Below are 19,017 nucleotides of genomic sequence, written 5' to 3' on the forward strand. Positions count from 1 at the left end.
TAGTTGTATGAATGTGTAATTTGCTGGGAATTCTGAATCACAGCTGATGATCTGCGCCATTTAAGAAGCATGTGAGAAAAATGTGGTTCTCTGTGGAGATCTGAATAGCTCCTGAAAGAAAGGATTGTGTTGATGTGCATGGAACTCTGGCACCTGGGCAAGAATATTTATTACCAAAATATAGTAGCCAAGATAATGTGATGCTGGGTTTTCTGTCTTTCTGCAGCAGTATGAGATGGACCATAGGATCTTTGAGGAACTGGGTAGGCAGAAAGCACAGAGAATCCAGTTAGTGCAAAAAGAGATGGCTTGGGAGCATGAGAAACACTTGATTGGACTGCAGAAACTACGAAATCGGTAAGTACCACTTTTCTTCTACTTCTCCCTCTGACCTTGCATGGGGCTTATCATTTAGAAACTTGTACCTGCCATAAGAAAAAAAGAATGCGATTTTTTTTTTTTTTTTTACTCGTATAATCAATATTTCTTCTGTTCTATTATACTTCTATTCTTATTTTACTTGGAACATACACAAGAGTATATATTGATATCCAGGTGTACTTATTTCTTTTGAATCTTTGGTAAAAATTCAAATATGCAAATCAAGGAAGTAGCTTAATTCTGATTCACTTTTACATGAAGAAAACTGGAGGGTTTTTTGAGACTCTTTGCCTAGGTTTTTGCCAGAAAGTTCAGTAAGGACCAAGAACTCTTACTGGAACTTTGAAGAACAACCTGTGAAATGAACCCCTATTTTTCAGGCATGTTGCATGTCTGTCAGATACTTTAGTGTCATTGCTAACACCATGTTTCCTATGCAGTTTAAAGTCATGAAATGAACTTTCTCAAGAGCACAAGCTTAAGCACAAGGTGCATTTTGGTTTGGTTTTCTTAAATATAAATGTATAGCAAAAGATGAATTCCTAAAAATAAATACATAATAGAAATAATACATAATAACAAAAACACCTTAGGCACACAGTGTGTGACTGGGGAAAAAGACTGTGTAAAAAGACTTGGTGTAAGTTTCAATATTGAGAGAGGTGTTCTGATGTTTATTCTTGAGCATCTCCATTCCTAGATTGGAGAAAAGACAATGGTTAGTGTCAGATGTTACCATGCTATTACTTACTGACTTGTGAATTTACATGTAATGATTGTATGTGCAATAAGTAAACTACGTTATTCGTGTCCTTTTGGTCAAGGAAAAATGCTAGGTTGCACCTACTGACATCAGACGGTTTTGTCTAATTTGGCTTTTCAGGTTTCGGAACTCACTGGAATTTGACACTGTTGTTGTTCATGCCATTCAAAGCAAACATCAAATTTCCACCTACAGACTTCTAGCAATGCCTGACAAATACTACCAAGATAAGGAACGTCCATCATGGAAGAGGAAGGTACTTGAACGGGCATGGAAACAAGAGGAAGAAAAGGAGATCATCACAGAGACAAGGCGTACGCATAGGGCTAATGATGACCATTTAAATCTTATCAGTAATATGGTTTCTGTCTTTCATCTCAGTTTGTTTTCCTGAGTCCAAGCTAAAGAAATTATCATTTCTTTAGGTACAGGTGAAGAAATGTAACTGTGGTATGTTTTTTTAGTACCTACATACATAATAACACACATACATAGTTTTCCATGTTTAGGTCAATGTCAGCAATTGTCTGTCAACCCTGTGGGTAAAATGTGGCTAAGAGTCAAGTCAAAGAACCCGAATATGTTCAGAACATCCACTACAGTAGAACTATACTGATCGACACTGTCTCCACAGAAGCCATCCTAGGCAGTTTCCAACAGTTGGAACTGCACTGTGCTGCATGGTATTTACATCTTCACATGGTTATTTTTAGGTCCAGATGATGAGAGAATTTTCGAGGACAAGGCTGAAAAGCTGAAGACATCAGAGGTCCGAAAGCCAACCACACGTTATATAGAAAGCAAACGTGAGCAAATCAGAAGAACTGTTGAGAAATCTGACAAGGTGAAAGCTAAGATCATGAAGAGGAAGGCAGAGTGGGATGAATTGTGAGTCTTGGACTCTGTGCCCTTTTAGTTCTGCTTCTTGTCTGAGATCAAGTAATGCTATTTAACTGTCATATGGCACTAGACTATAATCTCTCTGCCTAGTTTTTTATATTCCTAATGGTTGTAATTAAAATAGATGAATTTTCACGTATCTCTGAGCCTCAAGAGAGCATTAAAGTCTTTCAGTTAGTTTCTATGGTTCTTCTAAAATATTAAAAAACTTGAATTCAGCTAGGTAACTGCATCTTCAGATAGGGAGTAAAAAGGTGTCTAAATTGATCGTGACTAAGGACACCTAGACCTTTACAGTCAACTCTCGGTTAACCCTACCAGCACCACACAGAGCAGATGCTGTAACAGCTGGGTTAGATCAGTTGTGCTAATATCATGGACATTATGTGTTTGTGATATGCCTTCACACTCCATGCTCGTCTTTATCTTGGGAGGCAAGAAAGAGGGACAAGACATCTTTGAATGCTCATGGAAGTACAGAAGTTCTTCATTAGGAGATGAATGACAGGGAATGGGACCAATGTAGAGTTGGAGTACAAGGCTTTTTAAGGTTATTAAGTGTTTAATAATACAGAGTAGGATCAGGTATTCTGTGCTGTGAGCTGGTGGAGGGTTGACACATGGCTCCCTAACACTGAGCGCAGCATGTACTTGCTAAACCTAGAACTCAGTCTAACTTTAGAGGTTTAACCTGTCCCATGGCAGAGCTAAGTTATAAGAGTTTTTTTGGGAAAAAAAAATAATCTGAGGTTTTTGTTCGATGTGCAAGGATATTCTTCGCAAAGTAGCCATTGGTTTCTGAAAGAGGTGTGTGATTCTTGATCCGTAGCTCACCTCCTAAGCCTTGCTGCAGAAGTCAGAAGGTATGAAATGACCCTGTTTGTTCATCTGTATGCTTTCTGTCTTAAAGTTCAGCTTTGTTTTGTACCTACCAGATACAAGAACAAACCTAGTGATGACTTTGAGGATCCCAAGGATGCTGAGGACATCAGAGAAGCACAGGAAAATATGGGATGTTTTAAGCTGAAGACTGACAGTAACTACAGAGTCCCAGAACACAAGCGTATGAACACTGAGAAGAAGGTGAAGCAGATTACATCCCTGGAAGTGCTGGTATGTAAACTGATTCATTGATGTGTACGTTTCCCCCTTTTGGGGGGAGGGAGGATAGCGTATTAGTCATTGAAGACATTTTTTGAAAGGAGATCAAAGTGGATGTGGGAAGAGGCCTTGAAGGACAGACTGTCTTGAGACAGCTTTAGTTACGCATCAGCCTTTCTCTTGTGAACTGTTAGTGCTTTGCCAAACTCAAACCTGAATCAATCCAGGATAACTCTCAGCTGGCTCTTTTTAAATGAGAAAGAGAATTTACTTTTTCTAGTACTTCAACAGGAATATCCGTCTTTTTGGATTATTCAAAAATTCTTAACCTCTAGTAACGTGATATGCTTTCCTTAAAACACTGAGCTAATAACCCCTGTCATGAAATACCTCTACAAAAACAAGGATGTGAGCGAGGACAGGTGTTTCTAGTGTGGCCTCTCCATATGTGCACTTTGGCAATCACTGCTTCTGGGTACTAAGCACTGGAATCTTCCTGAGAAAGCGGGTCTTTGGAGCCACATTTCTGTGACAGGACTCCTACAGCTACCACAAGTCTTTTAACCACAAAGACACAAGAAGCTCAAATGTTGCGCAGTATCTTTGTTTCTTCCCTTGTGACTTCTTTCCCCCTCAACCTTCTCTCTGTTTTTCATTTCATTTGGATGGAGTGCAAAAGGGTGACAATTTCTTTAGCTAAAAGAACAATGAAGAAATAGATCTATTGAACTTGGAACTGTCTAGTTGCTTTTTGTTAGAAAAGCTTATTTCTTGCCCTGCTTACTGACAGATGAGCCTCTTCACTGCATGGTTTATCTTTGTTTGGCAAAGTGTAAGTTATACTCTCAGTGACCCTGAATCTTCTCCAGTCTTATCCTCATTGAACTGGTTGCCTAATCTCAGGCACCCTCTAGGCTGGTTCGCTTTGATAGCAAGGCCTAAGCATTACAGAAGCAATGCTACAGTCTCAGGGGATTTATTGGATCATTTTGATCTTATGCGTGGGCTCCAGTACTTCATTGCAGTGCTGATGTTACCAGATACCCAGTGATTAATTTAACTCAGTAAGACAAGCCGATACAAACAAAGGGAATAGTTCTTGTTGTAAATCCCAGGTTCATACAGATGAAGAATTCCAGTTACTTCAGGTGGCTGGTGTATAGGGTTTTCTTTTATAAAGATCAGAGAAGTTTCTGCCAAATATATAAATGTTAGATCACATTTGATTATTGTTTCATGTGAGAAGGGTAAATTAATACAACATCTCCTTATCACAGAATCACAGAACGATTGAAGTTGGAAGACACTTCTGATGGTAATCTAGTCCAAACCTTCTGCTCAAGGAGGGCCATCTAGACCAGGTTGCCCAGGACCATGTCCAGATGGCTTTTTAGTATCTCCAAGGATGGAGACCCCACACCCTTGCTGGGCAACCTGTGCCAGTGCTCGGTCACTCTCACAGTTAAAAAAGTGTTTCCTGATATTCAGAGGGAACCTCCTGTGTTTCAGTTTGTGCCCGCCTCCTCTTGCCAGTCAGTGGGCACCTCTGAAAAGAGCCTGGCTCCATCCTCTTTGCGCCCTCCCTTCAGGTATTTATATACATTGCGATCCCTGCCCAAGCCTTCTCTTCTCCGGGCTGAACAGTCCCAGCTCTCTCAGCCTTTCCTCGTACGAGAGATGCTTCAGGCCCCTGATCATCTTAGTGGCCCTTCACTGGACTATCTTCAGTAGTGCCGTCTCTCTCTTGTACTGGGGAGCCCAGAACAGGAGACAGCACTCCAGATGTGACCTCACCACTGCTGAGAAGGGATCACCTCTCTCAAACTGTGGCAACACTCCCTAAAGCAGTCCAGGATAATGTTAGCCCTCTACCACAAGGGCGCATTACTGGCTCCTGGTCCACTTGGTGTCCACCAAGATCCCCAAGTTCTTTTCTGCAAAATTACTTTCCAGCTGGTCAGCCCCTAGCATGTAGTGGTGCATGGGGTTGTTCCTCCCCAGATGCAGGACTTTGCACTTCCACTTGTTGAACTTCATGAGGTTGCTGTCAACCCATCTCTCCAGCCTGCCCCTCTGGATGGCAGCACAACCCTCTGGTGTATTAGCCACTCCTCCCAGTGTTGCATTATCAGCAGACTTGCTGAGGGTGCACTTTGCCCCATGATCCAGATAATTAATGATGTTGAACAGAATTATTACTACTGAATTCTGAATATAGAATTATTACTGAGGTCTGCCTACAGGCCAAGGAAGATGCAAACAAGTTGTTACAAATAGGTTTTGCTGCACTTGGCTGTTTAATTCCCACCTCTGACATCTGGTAATAAGTGTCACTTTTCAGATTAGTGGACCTTCATCTTGAGTTGCAGAAAAAATATTCAGCTGATGCCAAAGTTTTCTGAGTTGACTCTGGGACTCTGAATTGCTGGAAAGCCTTGAGAGAGTTTGTTTTGGACATCTAGTGGCTTGTATGAAACCCAAAAGCATCTGGCAGAACGTTACCTTCTTGTTTTTAATATTGCTATCTACTATACTTCGATAATGCAGAACTTTGTTCCTATTCTAACCACGTGCAGTAGCTGTGATTTCAGCTTTACTATCTCATATAAAAGACAAGAAACTCATCTCTGTTCCAGAACGTACATTTATGGAGGACTGCTTCAGTATCTTTTGAGGTCATGCGAGATAACGGCTTTGTTTCAATGACTATGTCAAAGAAGTGTACATTTCTGTAGAGCTGTGCTTTTGGTAGTGTGCACAGTAAGGGTCCTCTCTGGTATGTTTCTTTTGTCTTGGGGATGGAAGCTTGCTTTACAAAATACTAAAAGAAATCTAGTTTTCTTTTTGTTAGTGTATTATTTGTACTATATGCCTGAAAAGAGGGCCACATATCAAAGCTGAGATAGATACTCTCTGTATTTAATGAGAGACAGCCCAAATGACTAATCCTTTAAAACCCACAGCTTATTTTCACAGCCTCTGTCTGCTTTCTGCACTGCTTCAACATCTCATGTCGAGAAACTCACAATCAAGTCAGGAACTGAGAGAACGGGGAAGCCTCCTTCCCAGTCTTACACCTTTGCTATTTTCTGTGAAGGAGAGGAAGGGAGGTGGTTCCAAAGATTTTAAAACCCCAGACTGAAAGACAGCTGCTTAAAAATGCTAATGTGTGGAGATGGTACAGAAAAGAAAGCTAGTATGGAAAGAAGGAAAGTCAGTATGACAAGGCTCTGAACCATTACTTGTGTTGGGGAAGACTACATACTATGTAAGTGTTCCTGGGGAATCCTACTAAAATTGTTTTTCCTTTGCAGATCCATAAGAAGAAAGTGAATATGAACAAAGAGATCATGTCTTTGCGAGATCTCAAGGTTTCCATTATTGACGAAATCAAGTGTTTAGTGCAAGAACTGAAATCCATACAGGCAGCCTTGGATTTATCAGAACATCTCCCTTTGCCCCCGATTCCTCAGTTACACCCAGATGAGGTTCCTGAAAAAAAATTTGAGTATGACAGTAATATCCTCCTGAAGTTCAAAGAGGAGCAGGAGGCCAAGGCAAAGCTCCAGGAGCAATTGGAAGGGTCTCCCTCATCTCGTGCATTTAGGCCTGGGTTTCTTCAAGCTCCTTCCATTAAAGAGAGTGACTCCATGACAGAGGGTGCAGATGCATGCCCAATGAAAACACCATCATCTGTGGTCACAGAGCAGCAAAAGGGTTTTGAGATCGAGAAGGCAGAGCCAACGGAAATGGAACTGGAAATTTTAAATAGGGAGAAGATAAAAAATCTGTACTTGCAGGAGACCTTGATTAAAAAGGTAGGAAATCAAAAGTTATTTTTGTCAGATTGAAAATCCCACTACATCAGAAATAAAACCAAAACCCCTTCCGTCTCAGGACTGCAGCTACTCTTACCTTTCCAAAGTTCAGGAAAATGCTATCTGGTGCAAATTTACAGTGTAAATCAGTATAAATCCCTAACTGTGACCTGTGTGCTGACTATTATCGCTTGAAAAACAGATCTTAGATTTCTTATTGATTGTTCTATGAAACTATGAGCTTAGTGGCCAAAAAAGACAAATACAATGTTAGAAACTATTTGAAAAGTGACAAAGAGCAAAAAAAGGAGCATCGCTACAACTCTATAGATTCATGATGTTCTCAGCTCTTAAATAACTGTAGTCCCGACCCTTTGCTCTCAAAAATGATTTTGTAGAATTAGAAAAGGTACAAAAGAGAGTAATCAAAATGCTTAGTCATGGAAAAGCTTCTTTAAAAGGCACATCTAAATGGATAAAGCATCTTTGGCCTGGAAAAGGGGCAACTGAAAAGGTGTAGCAGAGGTGATAAAACTATGAATAACATAGAAAAGGAGAGTGGGGATCATCTCTTAGAAGAAGGAGAGATACCAAATGAAATGGTCATGTAGAAAGCTTGAAACATGCAAATAGAAATAGTTTTCCTGTCTAACAATAACTGAGCTTTGGAACTCAGCATTAGGATGTGGGGGGAAGCTACAATTTGATAAAGTCTGGAAGAAAAATCCATCAAATCTGTTGAACACAAACATACTGCTTCAAGCTCAGGATGTCCCTAAGTCAGAGTTTAGGAGGGTACAGAGAGGAGCATGCCAGAGGTGTGCCACTGTTCACTTGTTTGCTCCATTTCTTACCATCTTTTCTCTAACTTCTGCTATTGGCCATTGACTCTTTGGCCTACCCCAACACAAACACCCTTGTGTTCATGTGTGTGAAGGTTTTGAGAGAATATCCAAATGCTGCTGTGACCATCACATATATATAAGTTAATGTTGGCAGCTGCTAGTACTGATTTAACTGTAGATGTCTAAGGGAAGAGCTGGCAGGTATTCTGAAAGAAGTCTGTCAAGGCAGAAGATGTATTTGTTGCTACATCTGGGATTGTTACCTGAACTACTTCAGACTACTGTAAAACATTCTCTGAAGAGTAAAATACTTCTGGTGTGGAGTGGGATGCAGTGAAACATTCCTGGGGAGCCCTGGTGATTCTTTTACTATTGTGCTGAGAACGAAGACACATTTGGGGTTAACTTTGTCTTTCTAAGCACTTCAGTAATCCTTTCTGCTCCTTTCTCTAGCTTTACATGTTTAGCTCCACTCCTAATACTTTCCCTGCTCCTCATTTGACTTTCTCGTATGCTCCAGATCAACACACTGGTGATCAACTTTGATGCTGAACTTCGCTTTCTGCGGCACAAGAAACTGAAGCTGGATGTGCAGATGAAGAGTGCTGACCTGCGCTACATCACATTGTATGAAGAGCTGCTTATCCTGAAGAACCTTGAGAAACCTGAGAACCTTCTTCAGGGGCGTGTTAACACCCTCCTCCGTGAGCAGGAAGCCATGCAAGTAAGTAGGCCACGTGTCTCTGGATTTAACAGTACCACTAAGGCAGGGGTTGAAACAAAAGCACACCATAAAGTAAATGGTGGCATCTCTTTGCTTCATTTTAGCACTGATCCAGCATCTAGTGCTAAATTTTGAAGAACAAGAAACTCTTGATGATCAGCCTAGGATGGTCGCTTTTAACTTCCAATAGTTAATTTTTACATAATCTTAACAGTTGCATTTTAATAGGTACTTCATGATGTGGAATAAGTGACAAATCATATACTTAAATTTAAGAACATACTTCTAGGTTTTGCTTGATCGAAGCATGGGTTTAAAGAGAGAAAGACAAGTTCTGCATTTCTAGATCTTCACAGATACTTCCTATATACACACACACGTGTGGTACCTTTTAACTGAAGTAGGTTTTTTTGTTTATTTAGTCAAAATTGAACAGCTACCTTACAGAGATGGAGGATAGAAACTGTGAGATTGTAAAGCTTCAGGAAAGTGAGAAAGCTCTTTATGCCGACTTCCAAGCATCCCTTGGAGAAAACAATGAGTTTGCCCACTTTCTGACCAAGGTTCTGAACAAGAAAATCAAGTGCACGGAAAAAAAAGAAGTACGAAGAGAAGCAGGTTGGAGATACTGTTCTCTTTGTTTTATGCATTTGTTACACGTACTTCCATGTGGTAGCCCTGCGTACATGCCACACTGAACTCGGTTCAAAAAACCATAGATCAGACCTACCCAGATTTGTTTATACACTGACCCATGTTCTGTGGCAGCATCTTGAACGATATCAATGAGGTAATTCAGTCTCTAACACGACTACATTTGGTCTGATGACAGCTCCTGCAATTTACTTCTTCTAAGTCAATACTGAGGACTGATAATTGATATGAAGAAGAAGCAAAGCTTTAAATAGGTACTTCCTATGCTGTACCAATGGGAGCTATGGATAAGTGATTAGTCTGCCACATTCATGGCATTCTCCTTTAATCTGTCCATTGACTAATGAGAGATCATAGACCTAAGCTGCAATCATCTGTTAGTCAAAGGACTAAACATATTATGAAAGGATTTAATTTATCGTAGTGACTCAGTTTTAAACTGTTAAGGCTAGGCAGTCTTACTGAGCTAATACTTGTGCTCTCTCTCCGATGGCTTTTGATTTCAAGTGGGACACGATTAGCAAAAAGCGTAGACAACAGTGATGCTTTTGTGACAGTTTTGTGCCTCTGTATTTTGCTTGGCTGATTAATCTCTGTAGTAGAATGGTAAACCCACAAGGTTTAAATTCCTAGCACATATAAAGAGAGGAAACATTGTTGAAGAAAGTCCCAAAAAAGTGCCTGTGTCTGTGCCTTTGGCACTGCTAGGTGATCTCTCTCCCTCTTTTGTGTTTTTTTTTTTTCTCTCTGTGAAATTATCAGATCAATGCAATAGGCACAAGGTGCCTGGATCCATATTCCCAGGATGATCTTTCGTGGATTATTGGGATTGTGTTCACCAGCACCTTGTCATAATACACAGCTAGTGGGTCTGGGGGTGTTCTGCAAGCCAGCAGTACTGTCCTTTTTTTCCAGATGAAGAAGATGAGAACGAAGAGGAGAACGATGAGGAGCCCAGCTTGGGGACTGATGAAGAAAATTCTGGATCTGAAGATGAAGACTTTGATGACTCTGTTTGCCCACAGGGTACCTAAGCCATCATTTCCTTGGATTGACTGCTTGTTTAGCTTTAGGGACAATATTGTTTGTTTAAAAAGAAAACACAGAATTTTTCATTATTCACTGCATATTAATGCCATTAAGGGCATATTAATGCCATTAAGGGCCATCATGTGTGTAGCCCTCCCGAGTGTAGCATTTCTCCCCAGGAAATCTCAGTGAAGATAATGAAATCGCTGGTAATTAAAAAGTTTGGAAAAATAAAACTTAGCTAAGCACTAAGAATTAATTATTTTGTGGAAAGAACCATTCACCATTTCACGGCTGTTTTCTGGAGAGAAAAGGCTTCTCAGGAGTGAAGCTGGCGTGAGGCTGTAGTGCCTGGCCTAGATGGATCCCTGCTCGGGGGAGTTCTGCCCTGCCATGCGATTAAATTAAGCTCTTTGTTACCACCTCGTGGATTTATGCAGCAATTGCCTGTTGCTAGGCTGCTCTCTTAAGGGTATCTGAAAAGTTAGGAGCTTTACTTTGCAAAATCTGCTTCATTCATTCATTCAACAAAGCCAAGCAACTTCCCCCCTCCTTTTCTTTTGTATGAGTTTATCTAGTTTAGGGTTTCAGTTTTTTTAAAAAATCTGTCCATGACCATGCAACAACACTGCTTTATTTTCAGTTAGAACTTACCTTGTAATTTTTTTTTAATTGGATTTTAACATCATTTCGACAAATTGAATTTTTTATTAACTCCTCATTCATCTCCTTTTTCAATTAAATGTTGGGAAGAAATGAAGATTTTTGACTTTTTATTTAAAAAGTCCAAATTACTAATTTAATAGGGAAATTACATGTTGCATTAGCCTCTTCATATTTGTCTCTTTATGTGTCATTTGCTTTGCCTTTATTGAACTCTTTTTTTTTATTATGCCCACTGATTTGGGCATAATTACGCACTGGATTAGTATGACTGAAATCACTGCGTTAGACAGAAATTCACAGATCTTCCTTACCACGAAATAAATGAAACAGGTCCTATGAACCACAGCTTTGTTTACAAATAGAGCTACAAATGATCCCTACAGCAAGTTCATGTATAGTGAAGGGTGCTATTATTAAACAACTACGTGTTCACATAATTGAGGATTATACTGTAACATGTATTAGTTACTGGGACTGCATTACTTACAAAAGCTAACTTTTGAGCACTTGGCTTTAATGTTGGCTTTGATGCATTTAGTCTTACTTCTGGAAACAAACTGTCTTGACTGAATGTAAAGAAAAAAAGATCCATCCAAGGCATTCACCCCCTCATGGGGGAATGGGGCCCACGTGGTTTATGTTTAAGAAAGCTCTAGGGAGCTAAGTCTTCTTATTGGGAGCGCTGGGCAATGTGCACAGTAGGAGAAGCTACTAGCTCAAGCCTGTAACTATAGTACAGTCATAGTGAAACTAAGCTATTCTTTGACTCTTTCCTTCTCAGACTGCAATGAGGAACTCTTCCAAAACACCATCCAGCTCCAGCAGAAGCGGATAGATATTGAGAAAGCTTTAACAGAGGAGAAAAAAGTTGCTGCTAACCTCAGAAAGAAATATAATACCTTGGCCAAAAAGGTATTGTAGTGTTTTCTTCTCAGCAAGCATTGGCTGGCTCCATTACAGTGAAAATGTTATGCTAGTGACTTTGGCTAATATTTAAGAACAAAATCCTAACCCTTAGAGATGCCTCAGTTTGGGTAGAGATATCTGTGATAGCACAGAGGTAGGAAGCAGCTCAACATGGGTGACCTGTCCTCCTGAAAAGGGTAAGTCAAGGTGGTCCGACCTCAGCTGCTGTGGGGCTGGATCCTGGTTGTAGGTCCAATACCTTCCCAGCTGTCTAACCATCATGCAGCAGAAGAAACTTGATTCTCTGGTTCAGATGAATCAGCTGGTGTAGCCTGGCCTATCTGTGCATGCGCGTGGGGATGGAGAGGTTAAAGAATCCTTATCCTAACACAAATGCAGGTTAAAATAAATGCACAAAAATGCTATTCTCCCATCTGTTTCTTTTGCTATTAGTTATTTTCTTTTGCTCTTTGTCATAGTAATCACTGAATAAACTCTCTTGGTGCAAGTTTTCCTTCTAGCTTTTTTTGAGGTCCTGCATTCATCAAGACATTTGATTTATATTAATTCAAAAATATCTTCAGTTGAAGAGTTATCCAGGATAGAGTGAGAGTTCTGCCAAAATAACATTATGCAAGGCTTGCATTTATTGTGTCTCAAAAATGTTCCATCAAATATGCTTAACTTACGGCATTTTTTGTTTAGTTTTTAAAGGCTTTCCTAAGTGCCAGCTGCCACATATTCACCCTGGGGTCTGACATTTGAGCCTGAATTGTTTCTTTCTCATGCAGAATCAATAAGCATTTCCAGGCATAACACAATAAAAAATATCTTGCAGGCTCTGTAGATCTAGAAGTGTTTTAGACACTAAACAAAGCAGCTGCCTCTTGATACATACAGGGCTTCTCTACAGAGGAGACATCTATGAGTGTACATGTGTACAGAGGTACTCAGGGTAGGATCTTGCTTGAATCTGTAGATGAGCCTCATGTTTGCCTATGAAACTCATCTATCATAGTATGTAAAAAAAGAAAAGAGCTTTTTTTTCTATATTTCTTTCCCTTTGGGTCAGGAACTCTTAACATAGAACCTTGCTGCCTTATGTTTTTGAGTACTACAGGATTTTTATTTGCCTGCAATTTGTCTTTCTGCAGGCAAAAGCAGTGGAAACCAGTCTGGACACTGCAGACAGGGAACTGGCGACCTTTCAGTGGGAAAAGCAGCAGAGACTGAATGAGCTATATGTAGTTGTGCCTTTGAAACTCCATCAGGTAATTCAAGATGTTGTGCATCTGCAGGTGCAGAATGGCCGATGTACATCTAAACAATGGTGTTACTGTTCTTTGGGGCCCTTGGTTCCTGATTCACCATAGTCTCCTGGGAGTGAAGTGCTATTAATTGAACTTCATGCTGCTATTTCCTCTAGGTTTTTTTTTTTCCTTCTCCTATACTGACAGAAAAGAGGTAAGGACAGGCAGGTTGGCACGTTGCTGAAATGTGCATAGTCTTCAAGCGTTTTATAGGTTTATAGCATGGGATTTTCCTTCAGGTCCATACCTACTGATATTCTTCTGGAGAAAAACCACCCCAAAAAAACAAACCAAAAAAGCCCTGAGACTATTGAAACTAATGGGAGTTTTGCCCAGTTCAAGAATCCTGGATTGGATGCAATGCATTAATCTACACAGCTGTTAGCACAGGGATGATAAGTAGAAAATAAAGAGGAAAACTCTAGACAATACTATTATTTCCTCTGGGCTGAATTTTGTCCTCAGAGAGAGAAGATAGACCTCTGCCTGTTCTGGCTTATATACCTCAGAGGCAAGCTCAGGTCTCTCCATTTGTTCTGTCTCCCTTCATTAACAGGTTGGTAATAAAGACAGAAGAGTCTAAGGCCTGACTATGCAATCCTGCAGCTCCCAGCTCATTCAAAAGTACAGTTGACAGGGAGTCCCTTACTCCCTCTTTGTTCCAGGTGCCATAGAAAGGCAGACAGCTTTCTATGTAGGCAGTCATCACAGCTCTAAGTAGTCTTTGAGCTTTGCTGAGTAGTAATGATTCCCTGGCCCAAAATGCAGAAGTTGTGCCCACGCTTACTATGACCTCACCCATTAGTTCTCTAATACTCACACATTTGTTACGCAGAGAGATCACCAGCACCCTTAATAAGTCAAGTCAGCCTTGCTGATGGCTGTTTCTTGCAGGTGGAGTACTTGGTTAATGGAGAGCTGCCCAGTGACTTCTCCCAGGCTTTGGTATTTACCAACCAGTCCTTGGAGTATCTGCAGAAGAGAATTGTGGATCTACATAATGAAAAGATAATGCAAAGAGAGATCTATAAGAAGGCCCAGGAGCAACATAAGCAGCTTGTCCAGGACAAAAAGGAGATGGAGATAGAGATTCGACGTGAGTAACAGAGACTCATTCTGTCACCCTCACTGGATGTGGGTAACTCACCAGATGTCTGTCTTCACACTCACACAGATGTCACAGCTGGTTACTGCCGAAAATCAAACAGAAAGAGCAGATCAAGTGGACTGTTCTGATGAAGTACTGGTAGTTCTCCAGCACTGCAGAGTCATTAGGCTGTGTGAAATAATTTGGAAACTTAGTATAAGGAGAGTTGACTGAGATGAGAGACTGTAAGTCAGGACACACGATTGCTATTTCTGGCTGTAAACCAGAACTGCTAGGAAAAAAATTACTTTCCCCAAAGCTACATAAGCTTTTTTGGCAATTTCCTCCTCTGTGTAACATAAGAAGAATGAAACAAACCCTATTTGAAACACTTACTGTCCCAAGGACCAAACCCAAAGATGTGTCTAGCACAACCAAACCTGTGGAGGCCCGATACAGCCTTTGGTGTGGGAGTGGCTTACTAGGACTGGTTTAGTGTGGGGCTTAGTGACCACACAGACATGGGCATGGGCAAGGACAAACGGCAATATTCAGTTGTGAGCTCTGTGTGGATTTGTGTGAATTATTTATTACAGAGCAAGTATCAAAGAGCTCAAAAAGCTGGGGGTAAGGCAGAAATTCTTATTAACCAATGCAAGATGGTGCTGCCATTTGTGCCGTGCCTCTTCTGTTAGGACTGGAAAAGAAGTGTGATGATGTAATGATGAAGAAGTTTGGCCGGATGGTTGATTTTGAAGCGGTTCAAGCACACTCTGTTAACATACGCGTGGAAGAGTTGAAAGTGCAAATAATGGAGAAAGAATACGTGCACTCCCAGGAACTCAAAGAGTGGGAGGTAAGGAGATGGAAAAGGAGGAGGGCATGTGTGTTATGATGGTCTGTTAAGGTTTCATTTGCCTGGGGCTGAATAACTGCACTAAAATCTTTTGTGAATATGTTCACGTTTGTTTTTTTTCACCTGTCATTAACAGACCGTAATGTTCAACACCCATTTCCTATCATCATTCCTACCCCGGCTCCTGTTGCTGCTGCACATCCTATTTTCTCATGGAGGCAGTTGACAACCTTTCTGTTTTACTTTCCTCAAGTGCGTGCTTCTGCTTCAGGTCCTCTGTGAAGCTCTTCCAGCTCCTTTGGTTTTCAGCTGGCAGTCGGCACCTGCTGCCTTCTCCCACTGCCTTTGGTGATGAATTATTTGAGTACAGGGCAGCCCTGGCTCATGCCTAGGATGCTGGTCTGTGCAGTCTGAAAAGTGCATGTGTCCATCTGGAGGGGCCTAAGGCTCAGCTGCTGTGGTGCAAGCAGCCAACACTCTTATGCTGCCCTTACAGAATGCTGTAATTGGCTGTCTTTTTAGAAATACAGCAAGAGAAAAATTAGAAAACAGTCAGGGGAGAAATCTCTCTTTGAGCAAGTATCATGCCTCTAGTTTTAAACTGACTTAAGATTCCCCCCCTCCTCCCCCAAGCAGTAAAACATCAGCACCTTTATACATATATCTAGTATGTTTTGTGATTTCTACTTTTTCCTGTTCATGTCAGTTGGCAACACATTCTGGGCTTAGTCTTGCTGGTGGGTATTCACTGCTCCTTAGGGAAGTGAGGCTGGTATCCTTCAACACAGCACACATCTCGATCTGGCTCAAGACTTTTCTAACGAACATCAGCAAGGACACAAGTAGGTTTGTGATGATGAACTGTCCTGGACACTGCTTGCATGTTTGTGTGGCATGATACATCACCAGGAAAGTAGAGTGTTCAAGCATATTTGCAGTTCCTTGCTCTCCTGGTTGTCCTGTGTTTGTAGGCAAGAACCCCTGTCCTCCCTCTAGTTTTGGATATGAGAGCCACATCTCACAGTGGAAACTCATAGCCCCAGCCTTCTCTGTTCCTCCTCTATGCCAGCTCGTGGCAGGTTTAAGAACCAGCTTGATATGTAGCACACATACAGAAGTACTATGTGCCTAATGGTTTTCTCATTCCCACACTTTTGCCTAACTGCTTTACCTAAATACTTCGGCATTTGCAATATCAAAAAAAGCAAAGAAAAGAATAATAAAAAGACAGATTGCACTAAAGGTACTGTGGCATCAGGCGGTGTATGCAGGATCAGTCTGTTTACCTCTCTTCAGTGATGCTTATGTTGTGCCTAGCACTTCTTCCCCACTTCACACTTCGTCCTCTCTCATCCCAGCTCAACCTTTTGTATCTTTCTAGGAAAGAATCTCAGACCTGCAGCAGCAGCTAATGAAGCTGACAAAGGAAAACACCAGCAAGCTGCAGCAGCTGAACCAATTCTGCCTTGAAAAGCAGCAACTTGAAACTAAGCTGTCTTCGCTAAGGAATGATCTGGTAAGCCTTTTAGTCACGGTACTGCAGGCCGGGTTGGGACTGTTCAGAAATGGGTAGGGGTTCCTCTGGCCCTCACCAACTCTGTGGTCCCACATCCTGCTCTGCAGTCAGCAGTTGGGGCTAGTCTTCCTTGGCGGCACAGGCTGAATGGCTGCTCCAGGTCTTGCAGAAAGGGAGAGGAACGAGCTGATTCTGAAGTAGGCCATACCTGAGCTGCTCTGCTAATTTCTTAGCTGCTTTCTAATACTGAAACAAACTCACAGAATCACAGAATCAATCAGGTTGGAAGAGACCTCTGGGATCATTGAGTCCAACCATTGCCCTGACACCACCATGTCAACTAGACCATGGCACTAAGTGCCATGTCCAGTCTTTTCTTAAACACATCCAGAGACGGTGACTCCACCACCTCCCTGGGCAGCCCCTTCCAATGGCTAATGACCCTTTCTGAGAATAAATTCTTCCTAACGTCCAACCTGAACCTCCCCTGGCGAAGCTTGAGGCTGTGTCCTCTTGTCCTATCGCTAGTTGCCCGGGAGAAGAGGCCGACTCCCACTTCACTACAACCTCCCTTCAGGTAGTTGTAGACTGCACTAAGGTCACCTCTGAGCCTCCTCTTCTCCAGGCTAAACACCCCCAGCTCCCTCAGCCGTTCCTCGTAGCTCAGACCCTCCAGACCCTTCACCAGCTTGGTCGCCCTCCTCTGGACTCGCTCCAACACCTCAACATCTTTCTTGAAGTGCGGGGCCCAGAACTGGACACAGGATTCAAGGTGCGGCCTCACCAGTGCCGAGTACAGAGGGATGATCACTTCCCTAGACCGGGAATAACTCATGTTATTTCTAATTAGAAAATGTCTTGCAGCAAGTCAAAATTATTCCTTTGTTACATGGAAACAGCTGAATGAATTAAAGTGTTTTCTTTGCCCTGTATTAGGGAATAAGGCAGCCATCTGTGACAGTCTGAGTTAGAGGTCCCTCACTCTGACTTCCGAGTAGTTTCGACTGAGGCATGGAGAAGTCATGAAGCTGTCCTGCCTCTTGGAAAGCTTCACTTTCCATCTTGAAATAGATTTCCGCCCTTCAGTGTCCCATGTTTTATAGAAGCTATTTTTTTCCTCTCCTTACAGGGAACAGAATTTCAGGGCATCCAAACTACTGACACCAAAGGGAAGGCCAGGCTGGAGTTGCGGCTCAAGCACAAGGCTCGTGACACAGCCCTCCTAAGAGAAGAAAAACATCTTCTAGGCAGAAAAGATACGTGCTTACAAGAAGAACTCACTCTCCTTAGCGGAATATATGGGTACCCTTTTCTAAAACCTTCATCACCACAGGACTCTGGGACACCAACTGAATCATTCCCCGTTCTTACACCAAAAACGGTAACTAAGAGGCCAGGCATCCCTTAAAAATAGACATGGTTAACTGTGGCCATAGTAATATCTAGAAGTGTGCAATGAATTGCTTTGGCTTTAGTTGTAAAGGGTTATACTTGTTTCCCTTATCAAAATATGATTGTAGTGATAGATATGGAATAAAAAAGTGCAAATACAACCAGTAAACACTGTTATCAGGCCATTGCAGTGTGGGTGCTTATGTGTATGTCTGTTCTTCAAACGAGTGGCTTTTGAAGGCTGGATATGAGAGTTTCACATGGGCAAATCTAGCCCTTTACTCAAAAATGGTAAAAGAGGTCTGCCTGAAGAGGGTGTTTTGTTATTTTTTTGAACATCCTAGCAGCCATGGCAGTTCTCTGCTAACTGGGCTAGTCAGTCATGGTAAAAAGAGCAGGGAAGTGCTATTTGTTTGGAGAAAGCAAAGGGACCTTTCTTCTCAGGGCCTGCAGTGCTTAGATGGGGATGGAGCCAAAGACTTTTGCCCTTGCCTCTGCTCTGTAAAAGTGGGAAAACTGCACCGCAGTGCAGGATGTGGTATTATCCCAGCAGGAGGAGTGTACAGCAAATGCCAAGTCAGCCTGTAATCCCATGTGATTGCACCTGCCTGAGCAGAGTGAGAGCGAGCCAGGCTCTGTACATTTTTAGGTTTTATTCTTTTTTGCCTCTGACATTCAGTATGGTGGAAGTGCGGGATCCTTCACGGCACTTACCCTGTCTTACTGTGAAAACTTCCTTTAACCCCAACGTGGAGGGGTTGTGTTGCACTATTTGTCCAGTGCAAAGTTTCTGAGCGTGCACAGGGAGGCTTGGGGTTTGTTGCTAATTTTTAATTAAATAGATTGAACAACCTGCAGCTGCTCTTGCTCCTCCTCCCCACTCCCCGCCTTTTGCCACTGGTCTTTGCTCCTCTGTTTGGTGTATGCTCTGCCAGCAGCCAACCACATCCCAGCCAGGCACAAGAACTGTCCCCAGCACAACTGAACGACTGGTACTTGTGCTGCCTGCCTTTTCACTGTGTCCCTATGAAGGTGTTTCCTTAAGGGAAAATAAACAACTGCCCTTATC

The 19,017-nt window shown here is 41.9% G+C and overlaps 1 protein-coding gene across 1 annotated transcript in view; it reads left to right on the forward strand.

Moving 5' to 3' along the window:
• The window catches only part of CFAP44 (cilia and flagella associated protein 44), a 48,348-nt gene extending 30,384 nt beyond the window's left edge, over positions 1-17,964 (forward strand). Inside the window, exons 21-34 of the mRNA XM_068417316.1 lie at positions 227-357; positions 1,265-1,458; positions 1,864-2,032; positions 2,980-3,157; positions 6,460-6,963; positions 8,329-8,532; positions 8,955-9,150; positions 10,102-10,212; positions 11,663-11,793; positions 12,942-13,058; positions 13,992-14,193; positions 14,880-15,040; positions 16,422-16,556; positions 17,686-17,964. Coding sequence (XP_068273417.1) covers positions 227-357; positions 1,265-1,458; positions 1,864-2,032; positions 2,980-3,157; positions 6,460-6,963; positions 8,329-8,532; positions 8,955-9,150; positions 10,102-10,212; positions 11,663-11,793; positions 12,942-13,058; positions 13,992-14,193; positions 14,880-15,040; positions 16,422-16,556; positions 17,686-17,964 — 2,712 coding nt within the window. The remainder of the gene's footprint in view (positions 1-226; positions 358-1,264; positions 1,459-1,863; positions 2,033-2,979; positions 3,158-6,459; positions 6,964-8,328; positions 8,533-8,954; positions 9,151-10,101; positions 10,213-11,662; positions 11,794-12,941; positions 13,059-13,991; positions 14,194-14,879; positions 15,041-16,421; positions 16,557-17,685) is intronic.
• The last annotated feature ends 1,053 nt before the right edge of the window (positions 17,965-19,017 follow it).

This window comes from Nyctibius grandis, chromosome 23, assembly GCF_013368605.1.
Source record: "Nyctibius grandis isolate bNycGra1 chromosome 23, bNycGra1.pri, whole genome shotgun sequence".
NCBI classification, from domain to species: domain Eukaryota; kingdom Metazoa; phylum Chordata; class Aves; order Nyctibiiformes; family Nyctibiidae; genus Nyctibius; species Nyctibius grandis.